The sequence below is a fragment of the Mustela erminea genome, chromosome 4 (assembly GCF_009829155.1).
Source record: "Mustela erminea isolate mMusErm1 chromosome 4, mMusErm1.Pri, whole genome shotgun sequence".
Classification (NCBI taxonomy): domain Eukaryota; kingdom Metazoa; phylum Chordata; class Mammalia; order Carnivora; family Mustelidae; genus Mustela; species Mustela erminea.
The window spans coordinates 76,327,300-76,344,393 of record NC_045617.1 but is presented as its reverse complement, the minus strand read 5'-3'; the positions used below and the strand labels follow the sequence as shown (position 1 = coordinate 76,344,393).

The 17,094-nt window shown below is 33.0% G+C and overlaps 1 protein-coding gene across 4 annotated transcripts in view; it reads left to right on the top strand.

Annotated features, from left to right (window-relative positions):
- The window catches only part of NKAIN2 (sodium/potassium transporting ATPase interacting 2), a 998,970-nt gene that overhangs the window by 474,053 nt on the left and 507,823 nt on the right, over positions 1 to 17,094 (top strand). For all 4 annotated transcript variants that reach the window (XM_032339650.1, XM_032339651.1, XM_032339653.1 and 1 more), the window contains one exon: positions 2,285 to 2,422. In XM_032339650.1, the coding sequence (XP_032195541.1) occupies positions 2,285 to 2,422 (138 nt within the window). The remainder of the gene's footprint in view (positions 1 to 2,284; positions 2,423 to 17,094) is intronic.

The window sequence follows — 17,094 nt, the reverse complement described above, 5'->3', positions numbered from 1 at the left end:
AGCTAATAGGGCCAATCAAAGGTAAAAGCAGAAATATTATGTGAAGAATTGCACATTAACTCATTCAGTCTACATAACATTGTAAGTAATGTTTGATGAAAGTATTAATTCTGTCATTTAAAAAAAAAAGACTAATACATGTTGATGTAACTTCATTTAGCCATGCAGGCTTTGCAAGTATATTATCATCTATATATTTTTTATAATTAACGATGGTGCTGCTATTTTCTTCCATTACTGGTGCATTTATTGAGAGATTTCCCACTGTTTGACTAATGCGTTTCATCCTCTATACTTTTACCCTGCTGGGTCCCCACAGTTATGATGCTCAAAATTTATAGAGTTTAGATTCCTCTTGCTGCTGTTTACATTCCTACTTACTGTTTATTCATAGGATCAAGATGGAGAGTTCTATGTTGGAGTGAGCTTTTATACAAATGATTAGCAATAGGACTCTGAGAACAACCACTTATTTTTTTGTACCATTAATGGATTCAAAAACAAGGCATACATAATACTTCCCAACACCACAAATGGGTCTCCTTTATATGCAGTGTTGAGTGCATGATAGCATTGAAGGAATGTTTCATCAGAAGGCAGTTCAAGGTTTATGAATCTGCAGTCATAGGCAATGTTATTTACATTCCAGTTTTGCAACTCTGGTGGGTATTGTGAATTTAGAATATGCAAGGTAGAACAGATTACATTCTCTCTTTTTTAATCACCGCCAAGACTAAGTGAAAATGAAGATTTGACAAGTCTGGATTACCATTACAGCCCTTATATGGTACCCAGCATGCCTTAGGAAACAGAAGTGTTATGCAAACAGTTGTCATGAATTTATTTTCTTTTTCAATGCCTGGTGGAAATGTATGCTGCGCAGCTAAAGAAATGCAGTGGGAATAATGCTCATTCAAGGAATCTTCAAAGTGTGCTACAGGTATTTAATTTAAAAGCACACTAATTTGAGAGTTAGTATCCTGACAAGGAAAATCATTAAAGCACACTGATGTTAGTAACTGAGGGTTTTTAAAATCCTTTTCTTTAAAGCCTGGCTTGGAGAAAAAAAAAAAGGAATTGTTGAATCTCTGTGTGGAAGATCATCAGGTCCATCAGGTCCTTTCATTATGTTTTACTCCAAACAGTTGATTATCTTTCCACCTGAGGGAAGACACAAAGGACGAAGCTGAGTTTAACTCACCATTCCTCTTTTTTTTATTTTATTTTATTTTATTTTATTTATTTATTTGTCAGAGAGAGAGGGAGAGAGAGCGAGCACAGGCGGACAGAATGGCAGACAGAGGCAGAGGGAGAAGCAGGCTCCCTGCCAAGCAAGGAGCCCGATGTGGGACTCGATCCCAGGACGCTGGGATCATGACCTGAGCCGAAGGCAGCGGCTTAACCCACTGAGCCACCCAGGCGTCCCAACTCATCATTCCTCTTTTGCTTTGTTAGATCTGATGAGAGACTTGATAGCTATGGAGGTTTTCCTTCTCAATATCAAATGGCACTTCTTGACTTTGGCAGCTTTTGTCTGGTTGGTTGGTTGGTTGGTTGGTTGGCTGGCTGGTTGGTTCTGTTTTTCTTCTCTTACTCCTTAGATTTGTACCTGTGTGTTAACTGTAAAGTTGTAAGCACAGATTAATGTAAGATCATTTGAAATGACCTAAGTTTCTTGCTTTTATAACAGTGATGCTTTATTTTTATATTTGTTCCCCATTATTTTAATGTCCTTTTTTTACCCTTTTGCCAGTTATATAGGTAACTGGGTATGACAGAAAAAAGAAAGTCATGTTTAATTTATAATCCAGATCAATTTGGGGTAGTAGAACCCTAAACAGTAGTCAAAATCACGCATTTTACAAGTGAGTCATCAGAATCCCAGACAAGAGCTAGACTTAGCTAGGGGACTACAGCTGTTTGGAGTCAGATCTAAGTCCAGAATTCAGGTCAATTGACTTGGCAATGAGTTATTTTTCCTCTATGTCAATCTCCTTTGTTTTATTGACGATATAATTTATCCTTCAACTGCACAGATGATATCCTGTGAATGTGGCTTGATACCTCCACAAAATCATCGTTAAAAGGATTGTAGCTATCTGTGGATCTACAGCTTCCATAGTGTTTCTTTGAAATATACCTGAAAATGTCAGTCTCACTGTTAAAGACAAATGCAAGATAGAATAACACAATTATAATTGCTAATTAGATTGCAATATGATCCTTTCTCTCTCTCTCTCTCACCACTGTGCTTTTGTTTATATATCCTGTTTTGCTATTCTAGGTTTGTGTGCTGGAGAGGCAAATATTTGACTTCCTTGGATATCAGTGGGCACCTATCCTGGCAAATTTTGTACATATTATTATCGTCATTCTTGGTTTATTTGGAACTATTCAATATAGACCTCGTTACATAACAGGAGTAAGTACCTTTCCTGCTTCTTTAAAAAAAGAAAAATTGGAGTAATGATGCAAACTACAAATGTCTCGAAAATTTATATGTATAGCCTCTCCTTAGAGTACTATTAGGTTGTTTTCCTAGTTTCAGATTACATTTACAGTAACTGAAAATGTCAAGTTTAAAACACTTGACGGTGAACATAATCAGATTGTATTTTCATAAACTACACTTCCAGTAAGTATTTCTTTTAATTAACAACAGAACTATGCCCCTATATTTCCAAACTATAAGATTGTGTCCTTTGATTTAACATATTTTGTTGGGAATCTTCCCCATTTTAAGTAATCATATTTTATAAATTGAATAAATATAGTTTAAAATCAATACAAATGAGTATGTAGCTCTGATGTCAAAATATTTACATATATTGGGATTAATATTTGATACTTTTGAAAGCTGGAAGAATCTAGACCGTAGTCTGTATATTTTCCATAATTCTCTTTTTGCTTCAGAGGAAGTATTTTGCATCTCCACTCAAGTTAAACTTACTTAACATAAAAGTGAAATCCAACTGTGTTGCAGTTGCTATGGGAACCATAACTTAGAATTTTTTACTTTTGTATGTGCCTCCCATCTCAGCTATAGCTCTTCATTAATGTAGATTTTTTTTAGTTTCATCATTTTTTCTCTTCTATTTTTGACAAAGGAAAAGCCTATAAGCATTTATTTAAAATTATAAAGCAATTTTATGGTAAAGGAATATATATATAAGCTAGTGCAGCTAAAACTCTGCCTTATTCAACACAAACCAGCAAGCCTTCTCAGGTTTCACAAAGGCCTCCTTCACATAAAAGATGCCCTCTTCCGACCTGCTGTCCCAGTCATCTGGAACCTAGATAAAGCTCACTGGGACTGAAACAGACAATGTTGTGACAGCTGGACCAAGGGATCCACTGTCTGGCTAAGGATGAGTGAGAAACCTGTAGCTTTCTTCTCTGGGTGCATGCCCAGAAATGAGTCCATGTCCTCTCTGAGGGTATATAGTCCTGTAAATCATGTAAACAGTACTATGTGTTTTGTTGCAGGGTGAAGTTTTTCAATATACAAGATATGATAGGACCATTCACTTTCTTATATAAATTGTAATATGATCCAATATAGGGAAAATAGTACAGTGATTGGGAGTGAGTCTTCCAAACTCATAATATCAGGACTGAAATCTTGTATCTGCCATTTAAAAAAAATTTTTAGACAAGCATGACCTCACCAATTTTTGGTTTTCCTACTTTAAAAATAAGAGAATAATTATATTATCTCATAAGCTTCAATTAATTAGTTATAAGTCATTATATGAAAGATTCTTAATTTAACTGTTCTCTCTCATTAGACTTTGAGGGTCCTCTGTGATTTTATGTGTATAAATAATGTTACTCTAAGTATAAACTTATAAATATGTCATCTCTGTTTCTGATAAAGATCTTGGAATAAAAATCTAGATGTGGATCAAAATGTTCGAAAAGTTTAAAAACTCAAAAAACAAAAAGTTTTGTTGGGAGGAATAAATGGAATATCCTGTAAAATGTCCTTAGCACAATGCTTGGTATTTTAAAAGTGTCAATAAAAGTTAGCTATAATATTTTTCTCATTTTGAATTTGAAATGATATTAAATTGTATAGACTAGTGATAGAATAGCAAGCCATTTAAAATAGAGCAAGGTGTTCTAAGTTAGCAATTGAACGACTTTTTTTCCCTTTTGTTCCAGACTGCTACAACTCTTTAAACAATTTTGTAGAATTTCTATGTATCAAACTATAATCCCATCCCTTAGACAAAACTCATACCCACAAATCTTCTGAAGAAAGGCTGTTCACTCTAACATGAGATGAGAATTAAGATGCCAAGTGACACCTTTAAGATTGTTAGATATTTTATATAGCTAAGAGTGTCTCTGAAATCTTTCTGAGGTCTTAACAATGGGTCTTAGAGCAACATCTTTGCTTTGATCTCAACTTGCAAACAGCATTCTGAATTTGATCTTTTCCTTGAGACAGTGTCTTACTTGAAAAACCTCTTGCCAGTTGGAGATTCTGTAAATGTGAAAACTTTATTTTCCAACTCTGAAAGTCCTGAGTTGGAAATAAATTCTCTAAATTCTTCTTAGAAACTAAATGGATCTCTCTTTTGCTCATCCCTCTCTTATAGTTATCATACTATGTGTGGCTAAAAGGTGGCAAATAACACAGTCAGCTCTTTGCTTGGAAATCCACTTAGCAGATCAACAAGTTGATAGGTATATTTTCTCTCTTCCTAGTATCGCAGCCAACGGTCAAGCTCATTGTTCTGATAGTAATTTATTATAAATACTTTTTTCCCCAGTTCTCAAAAATCACTTCCTTACTGTCCTTCCTGTCTTCATTGAGAGTCTCCTCATAGCCCTTCTGGCCTCCACCTGTTAAACTTTTTGTAAAACTAATGCTGTGTTTTAGGTTTATATTATAGTATCATTTCAGTTGTGGTACTCATTTCCAGTCTAGCTATTTATTTCTGTGTATATTCTGTATAACAAACTTCTGAATAATCAAATTTATGGAATCTAATGTCTATTATGCTATGTTAAAAGTCAAACATTGATTCAGAAAGTAGAGAATTTGACATAAAAATGGAGTTAATATTTTTAATTTGCCTAAAGATGACCAAAGGAATTAAAGAAAGTTAAAAGAAATCTGAATGAAATTATAGATGCCAGAAATTGTGATCATGGAAGAATCGGTGTTTAGCAGAAAAATGCATGACTGGAACAAGCTGTAACTAAAGATAATGTATTGTTGCACTTAGCTAATTTCCAAAAACTCTCTGTGTCCTGGAGATTCAGATATGAACAGTGAAATTTATTTTTCTCTCCCCTAAATATATAGGCCTTTATTATTTCTTTATTTGCTGTTTTATATTTTTGCATTATAAAAATTTCAGTTTAAAAATAGAAATACACTCATAATTTTAAACTGAAAGCTATTATTTCTGCATATTTCCTTCATGCATGTGCAACTGAAACATGCCAGATTCTGTGGCACCAGGGTGGCTCAGTCATTAAGCATCTGCCTTTGGCTTGGGTCCTGGGATCGAGCCCTACATCTGGCTCCCTGCTCAGCAGAAAGCCTGCTTCTCCCTCTGCTACTCCCCCTGCTTGTATTCCCTCTCTCACTATGTCTTTTTCTGTCAAATAAATATAAAATCTTAAAAAAAAAGAAACATGTCAGATTCTTCTACATTTCAAATAGGTCTTCATCTCTTTTAACATTATATCAAACAATTTTAAATTCATATAGATATTCATTTAAGCTTTTACACTCTTGTTTATCATACTATATAATAATACATAACATATATTTTGGGTTGTTATATATTATATATTAGTGATTTCCTTGTTTTTATGATAAACAATTCCATATAATCATCTTCATAAAAATACTCTCATCTTTATCTGTGATTTTGTCCCTTAGAAGAAATATCTCAGTATAATGAAATAATATGAAAAATATTAAGGTTTTTAGTATATAATTGGGAATTACCTATCCAACATTATTTTACTGAATTATCCTTCCAGAAATGTACAGCAGAGTCTATTTTACTGCACTCTTCCTGACCCTGAGTATTATCTGTTCTCACCTTTGTCAGTCCAATAGAAGAAGAAAATGTCATTTTTGTTTTGAATTGCATTTCTTATCTTGACAGAGTTGGACTTTTCATATGTTCATTAGCTATTTTCCATTTGTATATCCTTTTTGGAAGGATTGTCTTTTGGTATAGATTTACATTTGCTTATTATTTTTTTTTGGAGTCTTAGTGTTTATCATAACAGTTTTTATGTATTGATTATATAGTAAAGATATTTATCCTTTAAATATCATCAGTTTTTATTTTGATGTTTATTATTAGTCTCTTGTTAAAATGAACTCCCTGTCCCTTTGTCTCTTGTTAAAATGAACTCCCTGTCCCTTTATCTTCTATTGCTTTACAAATTATAAAATTTAGGGGAGCCTGGGTGGCTCAGTTGGTTAAGTGTCTGACTTTTGATTTTGGCTCAGGTCATAATCTCAGGGTCTGTGGGCTCAAAAGCTATGTCAGTCTCCATGCTCAGCCGGAAGTAGGCTTGAGATTCTTCCTCTGCCCCTCCCACACACACTCTCTCTCCTTCTCTGTCTCTAAAATAAATAAGTAATTTTTTAAAAAAATTATAAAATTTAGTTATCCTTTTGAAAAGCATAATGATGTCTTCACTGAGTTTTGTTTACTAATCTTTTTTTTTTTCCTAAGAGTGAAGACAAAATATTTAAAAATTTAAAACAGGTTAACTGGAAAAAGAACTCAACAGTAGCCTTTGAGGGTCTCTAGCATTTCAAGGAATATAATATGTTGAAGGAAAATGATGATTTCAATTCTAAGCAAAGGAAATCTGAAGCCAGAACCCATAGGAAGCCTGTGTATTACAGAATTCTTGACAACATCAAATCCCCCCAGAAAGGCCTAGTTAACTCTTGCAGAATGATTTATAAATGAATACATACAAATGGCTCCCATGAAAGCATTTCCTCATGTCTTAAGTGGAACAGTCCAGCCCATCTTCATCTGGACTAAGATGTGATGGGATACCAGTTTCTTAATGACCAAAAAATGTTAATAAGTTGCACGGCTCTAAGTTGTCTAAAGTAATTTGAAGAGTGTGTAAGTTCCTAACTGCTAAAGGCACAGGAGTTTTCTTGGTGACATTACCAGAATATGGGTTGCCGAATGGCCAAAGATATTTCTTTCTTTTTTCCTTCCTTCCTACCTTTTTCACTATTTTACTTGCATCCTTTCTTCTTTCCTCTCTTACTCCCCGCCACTTTCCACTTTTCTTTTCTATTTAAGTTATTTTGACAGAAAATATAATACCTTTCTTAGCTTGGACCCACTGGTTTGATCAAGGAAACCCGGTCCTGAAACTAGAAATAAATTTAAGATAGCTAAAAATCCACTACTCTGATTTTCTAAAAATAAAGGAGAGGACAGCGTACCAGGATCACAGTAATATAAGAATCAGTTTTTTTTTTTTAACCACTTCCATTACCTTCTACAGATGCTCTTAGATATCTTCCTCTACAGTTCCTAGGAACCTCATATTGATTCACACAATTTCTGTCCAAATTAATATGCCTACCTAGGAAATAGCAGAGTTAGTGTATAGACCCAAGTCCTTTTAACTGCCAAACCCATGCCCTTAACCCCTGTACTGAAGTGTCACTTAGGAGCACAGTACAGAGGGCCACAATCTATCTAGCAAATGAAAACAAGTTTTGTTATGTTATTGGAAAACTTAAAATCCGTCATGGCAATTTGGAGACCATTTAGATTTTAAATTGTGATCTGCCATCCTTTATCAAGGATTATATTTTTAGTTTTGTATTTAGTGAGGAAATGATCTCATGTCTCAAGAATTAAGAACAGAAAACCCTTAGTGATGGATATTTTTTTCTTGCAAAAGAACATCATCATAGGGCATCCTTAATTTCCAGAAATAGTGACTTAGAATGGTGTTTTTTCTTATCTTATAGCAATCAGCATTTTGATGATGATAATTCATATATAGACACATCTGTATATATACTATAATTTATATCTAATATATATCAACTAAAGACAAAGTATCTCCTCCCACATTTGTTATTGGTAAAGAGTTCTAAAGAATTGATGAATTTGTGTCTATGTAATTGAAAAAAAAATTATGTATTACCCATATCATTTGGCAAAATATGTTTTAATGTATGTTATCATACCTAGTGCAGAGGTTTGCCACGACATCAGTTTAGACTGCAATAGTTAATCCTAAAATTAAATGAATAGGAATGATTGGAATAGTTTCCCGTTTTATCACTGAAAAAGCAAGAGATTAAAATAATGTGGTTAAAGCTAATTTGACAAAATAGGGCTGTGATGGCTAGAAAAAGAACCCAATGTTCATTCATCCTTCTTCTTGGTGTTTTAAGAATGATAAACTAGGGTGTCTGGGTGGCTCGGTAGGTTAACTGCTTGTCTTCAGCTCAGGTCATGAGATGGAGTCCTGACTCCTGTGTCAGGCTCCCAGCCCAGCAGGGAGTCTGCTTCTCCCTCTGCCCCTCCCCCCTTGTGCTTGTGTATGCACACTTTCTCTCTCTCACACACACAAAAATAAATTTAATTTTTAAAAAAAAAGAATGATAAACTATTAGACTGTATCATTATATTCCTTCTCATTCTTTCAAATTAATAAAATAATTGAACACCCTTTTTAGTTAATATATTGAAGTTATAAATGTTAATTTCTGACCATTTTTTAAGAACTACAGCTCCATTTGGGCCACTCTGTTTCCTTACAGCAATTTTTAAAAAATAAATTACATGCATTTCTCAATGAGTATTGATTTGTGAGTTGACAGACATCCCTCTTCCCATTGAAGGTGAGGGCACAGGATTAAGAAGACAACAATGAAGCAGTTTCAGACAAGCTCACCTGCTTTGACTTCCTTGATTTTCTTCTCCTTGAGCTAACATAGTAAAGAAAAGTAACCTCTTGTCATCCAGGGAAGACCTGAGAGCCACATAGTGACTGAAGCACCAAAAGACCTGGGGTGCCTGGTGGCTCAGTCTGATAAGCATCAGACTCCTGATTTAGGCTCAGGTCATGATCTCAGGGTCCTGAGACAGAGCCATACCCACCATGCAGCCTGCTTAAGAGTCTCTCTCTCCCTCAGCTCCTCCCCCCTCTACTGTGCCTGTGCTCTTGCACATTCTCTCTCAAAATTAAATAAATAAGTGAACAAAGGACAGATCTAAGGCCCATTTTTAAAAACATTCTGAATGGCAATTTGGGAAATATATACACACCTTAGAAGATCTATAAGAGCAGATAGTCACATGCTTAATTTGTGTGGGGAAAAAAAAAAACTTCTCTAAATTTCTCAAATTTACTATTTACTGATAATGGGCCATGAGTTGAATTTTAATGGCTCATGGAGCTCAGGTCCTGATAGAGATTATAACCAACAGTAATAAATGAGAAGCACTTTGTATGTCTTATTTCTAGGTCATATGTTTCTTTATGTTTTCACTTCTTTATATCATTTAATAATGTTACCTCCCTAAAAATTTGTACACTTCTTGAAGTCATTTCTAGAAAGTTATTAATCTATGTTCAAGCAGTTGCCTTGCCTTTTTCATTCAATTTTTCTTGGAGAAAAAATATCCAAAAGAAAACTTATTGCAGCTAAAGCATTAAAAATTCACACTTTCTGTGTTCAGGACAGAAAATCAATGTAGATTAGAGATGAAGAGACTTGAGATAGTAGTAAATTAACAATGTTTCTAATGACTTAGAGTAGTTGTGAAAATAAGTCTTTTCCCATAAGCCTAGGAGGGAAAAGAGAAAAAAAAAACATCATTACAAGTTTTATGGATTTAGCCTGTAGTCCTAAAATAAATGTAATCATGCAACATGGTAAATGCAATTTATTCTCAAAAGGATGTGTTCCCTTGGGGAAGTGTGGACCATTTGTTCTACAAGAAGATAGTCTGTGCTCTCATTCTGGAGTTAGGCTGTGACTAAAGATTTATAAAATGTAGTAAATATAAGTAATTACATTTTGACAATCTAAATTCATGTTTATAAATCATCTAATAATTTTTGGGAAAATATTTTGAAGAGGAAACATGTTGTGATATATATGTGTATGTACTACTTTCCTGAAAAAAAAAGTCAAGTTTGTTCATGTCGATATTTTACAGAACCAAATACTAAAATTGGCTTTACAATAAAATAAAAGTCTTTCTCTTACCTCTCTCCCACTGGTCCTAATCTCTTTATAGTTATTCTGGAATACATAGATTGATCTATATGTATATCATCTATATATATAAGGAATATACTTTAGAGAGTATGTAAAAGCAAAGAAATCATTTTAACCTAATTTACTTTTGGATCATACTTTGTTTTTACCACCCTTCATCCCCTGCCAAAGTTTCTGGTTGCCTTTCTTTTTTTCTTTTGTAAAAGAGAAATGGAGTTCTTGTTGTTGTTTGTTTTTTAGCTATATCCTAAATACATTTTTAATTCTTGATTCATTCTACCTATTGCTTGATATCCATTTTACTGTTATTTTGGGAACACATTGCTTTCCTGTTTCAATTTAGACCATTTTCTTCATATTCGATCATGATATTATCTGTAGTTTTTTATTTTAATGGTATGCTCTTCTTCCCTGGAGAATTCTCTCATAGTGCCCTCTCTTTTTGCTTTTACCTAAATTGGTTGCTCTCTGAGCCTCTTTGACATCTATCTTCCCTGCTCTGTTCTATGAGTTAGATTTATTCTTTCTTAGATGCAATGTACTTTCTTTCTGATACTCTTCACACAACTTCCTGAAAAGCCATGCTGGCAAGGTAAACTTTCTGAATTTTTTCTACCTTTACAGTTGAGTAATAGAGTAATAGTTTTGTTAGATGCAGAATTCAGGGTTGAGAGCCACTTTTCTTTAGGACCCTGAAGTCATTGTTCAGTTGCATTCTAGGCAGTAGTGCTCCTGATGGGAAGTCTGGTATCAATCTTTTCCTCATTCTTTCATAGATGATTTTAAAAGAAATTCTTGAAATACTCATTTTATCCTTCTTGTGTTAGCATTTCAAGATGAGGTGTCTAAGTGTGGACATAATTTAAAAATTTATAGGTCTTTTAATTTGAAAAGACATGAATGCCTTCAGCTCTGGACTTAGCATGTATCATTTTGATGATTCTCTATGCATTTGAACATTTGCCTTCCTTAAACTCAGATTATTTCAATTAACAGTTATTATATATTATAACTATTTGTTTATTTACTTAATTATTTAAAACTCTCTTTTCTTTCTCTGGAAAGATAAATGTGTTTGGCTGGTTCTAAAAATCAAAGTCATAGAGGGATTATCCCTCTTCTCTGGCCCACCTCCCCCCGCCCCACCTCTGGCCCATTTTTAACACTTTCGTTCACATGTTCCTTCCTCAAGTTTCCAGAATATGCAGAATTCTGCCTAACAGTTCAGCTTCCTTTGTGTCTGTTCACCCTGCCACATGGACAGTGAGCTGGCAATTGTTCCACTCTGCTTATTAATCAATACATGTATGTCTGGTCTTCTTCCATCAGTTGGCTGAAATATCTCTGCTGTTGATGTTCTGCTCCTAATAGTTGCAGAAGTGTACACATTGTATGTTCAGCTTACCTTTTTAACCTAAAGGCATAACAGTAAACATTTAACATGTTTTTCGTTTTATCAATGAGATCTGAGAGGATGACGAAGTATTGTGCAAAGATATGGAAATCTAATGACATCTATTTAATTTTATAGTCCCAGATTGCTCTTTAAATATGTTAAATCAATTTATAATTACTGTAAAAGATCCAAATCTTTGCCCATTTCTTGAGATGTTTATTTTCTAGTTAGTTTCTATTTATAGGTATTAACATCTTTTGATATTATAGAATTAACCTGTCACCCTTCAATATGTGTTAAAAAAAATTCTCTATATCTCTCTTAATGTTTTTTTGTTTTGGTCCCATTGACTAAAATGACTATTATTTAAATTTTTATTTCAGGAAGTATTTGTATTTTCTGTTTCCTGTCTCAGTAATGAAGATAGTGAAGTTATACATATAATATCCTATATTATTTTCCAAGATATTTATTAATATTTATAGTAAGCTTTTAATTAATCTGGAATGTATTTTAGTATTTAATATTAAGTCGGACACCAACATTATTTTCTTCCATATGGGAGACCATTTGTTCTACCATTTATTTTCCCAAATAATAGAAATATCTTATTTGTTTATATTAAATTATGAAATGTACTGGATTTTTTCTCTGTTCTCTTCTATTGATTTATTTGCATCATATGTCACTACCTAATTTGTTATTTTAATGGGTTTATAGTACTGTGATAAATGGTAAAACAAGTCTGCTCAGTATTTTACTTGTTCTTACCTCCCTTGACTATTCTCCAGTTTTTAATCCTTAATGTTAATTTAAAAATCATTATATTCAATTCAAAACAAAACAAAACCTATTAAGATTATAATTAGAATTGTGGGTTTTTTTTTTAAATTAATTTGACGGAGGGATAATTTATGAAGTTCAGATTTCTCATTGAGAATTTAATGTCATTCCATTCTAATCTGTCTTATTTTATTTTGATCTTCAGTTCAATAAGACTTTGTAGACATTTTCATATAGATTGTGTGCCATTGTTGTTAAATTTATTCATATATGTTTTGTAGGTTTCATAACAATTGTGAATAGAATATTTTCTCCTAAGTTTTTATTATTAAAATGGAGAAAATATGTGTCTTTGGCACCTTTTTCATCTTTGAATCCTCTTATTAATATAGTGGAGATTTTCTAGCATCTCTTAGGTTTTTTCAGGAAATATCTTTAAAGGGGAAATTTCATTTATGTCTAGTATTAATAGTATTTATTTTATATCCTAATGTATTCATAAGATTCTCCAAGAAAGTGTTAAATCTAAATGACAATAGCAAGAATCTCAGTCACATTCCTGATTTTAAAATTAAAGATTTTAGTTATTTTGTTATTTATTATAAAATTGCTATTTAATAAGTAGTCTTTATTACAATTAAGTAGTTTCCTTCAATCATCAGGAAAGGCAATATATTTTATTAAATGTTTTTGAATTTACATTAATATGATAATATTTCCTTTTTTAAAATTTTAGATGCATTCAGATAGGTTAGTAAGTGTTCTTATATTAACCCAACCTTCCTTTCCTAGGCTATAACTTATTTATTTGTAATATATTATCCTTTGCTTCAATGGCTGTATTCTACTTCTAATATTTTTATTTATACTTCTTGCAACTTTATTCAAAAATTAGATTGATTCATAGCTTTTCACCTATAATATTTTGCAAATTATGCAAGCTTCAAAGAATAAATTGAGATTTCCTTCTGTGATCTGGAACAGTTCAAATAGGATCAGAGGTATTAATGTTTTCTAAAACCCATCTATGAAATAATCTAGTCCTGGTACTTTCATGAATGGTAACCATTTAATCATCTTTCCAATCTGTTTTACAGTAATTGGTCTTTTCAAGTTTTCCACTTCTTCCATGATTTTAGTAATCTAAATTTTGACAGAGCATCTATTTTCTGGAGCTTACATTTTATGTTATTGTTGTAGACTTTCAGCAATACTCGGTTTCTTTCTTTTTAAAAATATCTTCTTTATCCCTGGGCTGGTTTCTTTCCTCATTCTCCCCCCCACCCCCATCTCATGTAGTATTATCCCTGAATCAAGAGGAAAGTGAAGACAGATAATGTCAAAGTCATCTCCCTCCTGCTTTTGTCTCCCCCCCCTCCCTCCACAGCAATAGGAAGAAACAGGGTCTTGGCCTCCCAAGCACCACCTCGTATATTTGCTAATCTTTACGGCAATGGCTATGGCAAATAGATGATGTAGATTTATGACTTACCTTGATTTCAATTTTCTTAGCATGGTTTTGTGTGTTAAATAACAATTATAAACAATAATTTTAAAAGTGGGAAAAAAAAAGATTGGGACTGAACAAAGAATTTCCACTTTAAGTTACTGAATTCTGAAGTACGCTCACAGCTTTCATTTTACCATTTCAGCCAAATTGACACTAAATAAAGAAGTGGGCTTTGGGAGTAGTAATTCCTATAAAATCACTTCTGTGGAATATTCTTTATGCTATTTATTTCAAAATAAATCTTTCTTTGCAACGATAGCACAAAATATTCTGATGTTGACCCTTCAGGTGCCTTGTGAACAGTTTTCCTTGCAGGATACTTTTTGAATGCCCAGCTGTCTCTTTAATGGAATAGTTGTCATTTTCCTGGTCATCTCTGTGTTTTATGGGTAGACATCTTGTCAGTGGTTTTTGGAAACCTTGACTCATCTGGGAACTCTGTACACCAGAACGTGTTATCTAAACTCCACAGCTAAACCTCCGTCTGCCTAGACCTGTCATTTTCTGGAACACAATGGAATCAATTTTTTCTCCCCCCAATCCCCCTTTTTTTCCTTTTAAAGGCACACTTCTATTTAAGGAATTCATAAAAATAATGTTTTACTGCATGTATTGAAATCATTCTGTCTAGAATTTATTTGTATGGGGGAAAAGGCTCCTTGAATGAAAAATTAGCATGCATGTGCAAGTAGATGCCCCTTGGAAGTGAAGCTACTAGTTTTTAAATAATTTCACTTCATAGTAACAGTAAAATTAGGACCATGAGACATCTTATTTTAATTCTTTTGTCATTGTTTTGAAAGGTTAGTGTTTGATTAAAGGCTTAAATGCTTATATTTACATTTCAAGTTACACTTTCAGACTAGTTTTTGTTTGAAAACTTACAATGAGGCAAAATTATCTTTTGACAAAGTTGTCATTCTATCATCTTAGAAAACCTTTGTTTCTCCCTTCTCATTCTCTTTTTCTTGTTCCTTTTCTATTATTATTTCATTATTATTATTTTAAAGCAAGACATTTAATCAAAGGCTTTGGGGAGTGTGTGGACATTTTGAGAGGTTTCTAGCATGATGCTGTCAGCTGCAGACTTAGAAAAATTAAAATAATCTTAGCCCCTTAGCTTTAGGTCAGTCTAGAACAATCAGATGGACTGGCCTCTTTTGTACTGCTCACATGCATGGAAGAGTCCTAGCACCAGCTACTGTGGGAATGAAACTCACTGGTTTTAAGAAAGAAGCTAAAACTGTATCAAATTTAACAAATCTAATACAATTTTATCAAGGAGAAATTAGTGTCCTTTGTAATGTTTTTTATGCTCCTGCTATTATTGATGCATTAGGACTGAAAGTGAGTGAATTACAATAAACCAGATAGAACACTTGCTTTTAGATATCTGCTACTAACACCTATTCCCAAGGCATAATATAATTAAGGCTTTTCTGAACTAAAAAATATACGTAGTGAACTTGTTTTTTAAAAAAATTATTCTACCAAAGGCAATTTTCTGGTTTAAACTCACTGTTCTTGATAAAATAGTGAAAACAAATGAGACCTCAGAGAACATTTGCCATTTATCTGGTGATGGCTCTTTTCCTGTATCATGGTCACCCCCTCCATTATGAGAAACAGACTATCCATTATTATACAACCCCACTTTATTTGTACATCATTGTTAATATGTAAAGAATCACAGATTTATTTTTTGCAGATTTTAAAATTCAAAAAATTTTTGGCTTTTCAGTGTTACCTAGGTAGTTATATCATTTCCCCGAAATTGCTTTTTTTTTTAAACACTAAACACCTTGGATTTAAATTTGTTCATGATTAAGCTTCCACTCAGCTTTCACTCCTTGTAAATCAGAGCACAATGAACTCTGAACTCATTTTTTTTTTAGTTTACTTTCGGTCATAACAAACTATCTATAGAATATAAGTATAAATTTGAAATTTATAAAGCAAGAAACAGTGATAAAATGGAGTTGTTAGACCAAAAAATTTTTTGGTTGTCTTTTCTTTTAAAACATATATGAGGATTTAACTCTTTAGCTCTTGAAAACATTTTATTTTATTCTTTATTAATATTTTCATTTTATGATTTTATTTAGCTATGTGTGTATAAATAAATGTCTAACTAGAAAGTATTTTTATCATAGTTGGTTTGTAGGAATATTTAAAAATTCAGATATTATCAAGAAGATGCAAAAAGTTCATGAAATACATGATGCCAAAATTATACAACTAAAAATTGCATTAAAATTGGGTTACATGCAAGTGGGAGAAGTTGTATACAAAATAATGGCAGTGCTCTACAAAAATAAGATAGACTCTGTATCTAAATGACCTCACCAAAATACCACTTTTTCCACATTTTCCAGTGTGATCTGGGAATAAGTTACACTGCAGTGAAGTAAATATAAAGTAATTTAGACTTTCCCCACAAATATTAGGAGCAATGAATAAAATCAAGAAAATTAGAACTATTTAGGAGAAAAATATTTCACTAAGATCTAGTCCTTTTGGGACTTCCAGGTATGCCATCTGCTTTAACATCTGCTTTAACATTAAATGTGCCTTTTACACAATTGCAAAAAGGTATATTCTCTGTGTAGGTAAATCCTTTGTGGTATGATTTTGTTCAAAGTTGAGGTATATTAAAATTTTTAAGAGTTTATTTGAACAAAAGTCAATTCAAATTGAGCACATCCCATCTAGCAGATAGAAGGGAGCACCAAGGAGCTGTATAAAATGAAGGACTTTTATAGGCAGAAGGGAGCAGGAACAAAAAAGTTATACTAGGCAGAAAAAAAAAATGTAGGTTACTTTCCTTTAGGGGATGGCAGAGGTCTATTAGGCAGATAGCCCAACTTGTACTATCAGGCAATTCCTGAGTGACTGTTTTGAAATTCCATTTCTGGGAGAGCTAAAGCTGTAATTAGGGTCAATTTTCAGTTTGGTGAAGTCACTTACTGTAAGTGACTTCATTTGAGGCCTGATGTCTTGTTTTTACCCCCTTTGTACTAGATCAAACCAGCACTAAGACAACTTTTCTTCTGTCTCTCTCTTTCTGTCTCTTATTAATCGTGTGCAGGGGTTACTAGATAATGATTAGACCTGAAATAATTATGATAATAACAATTACCCTGA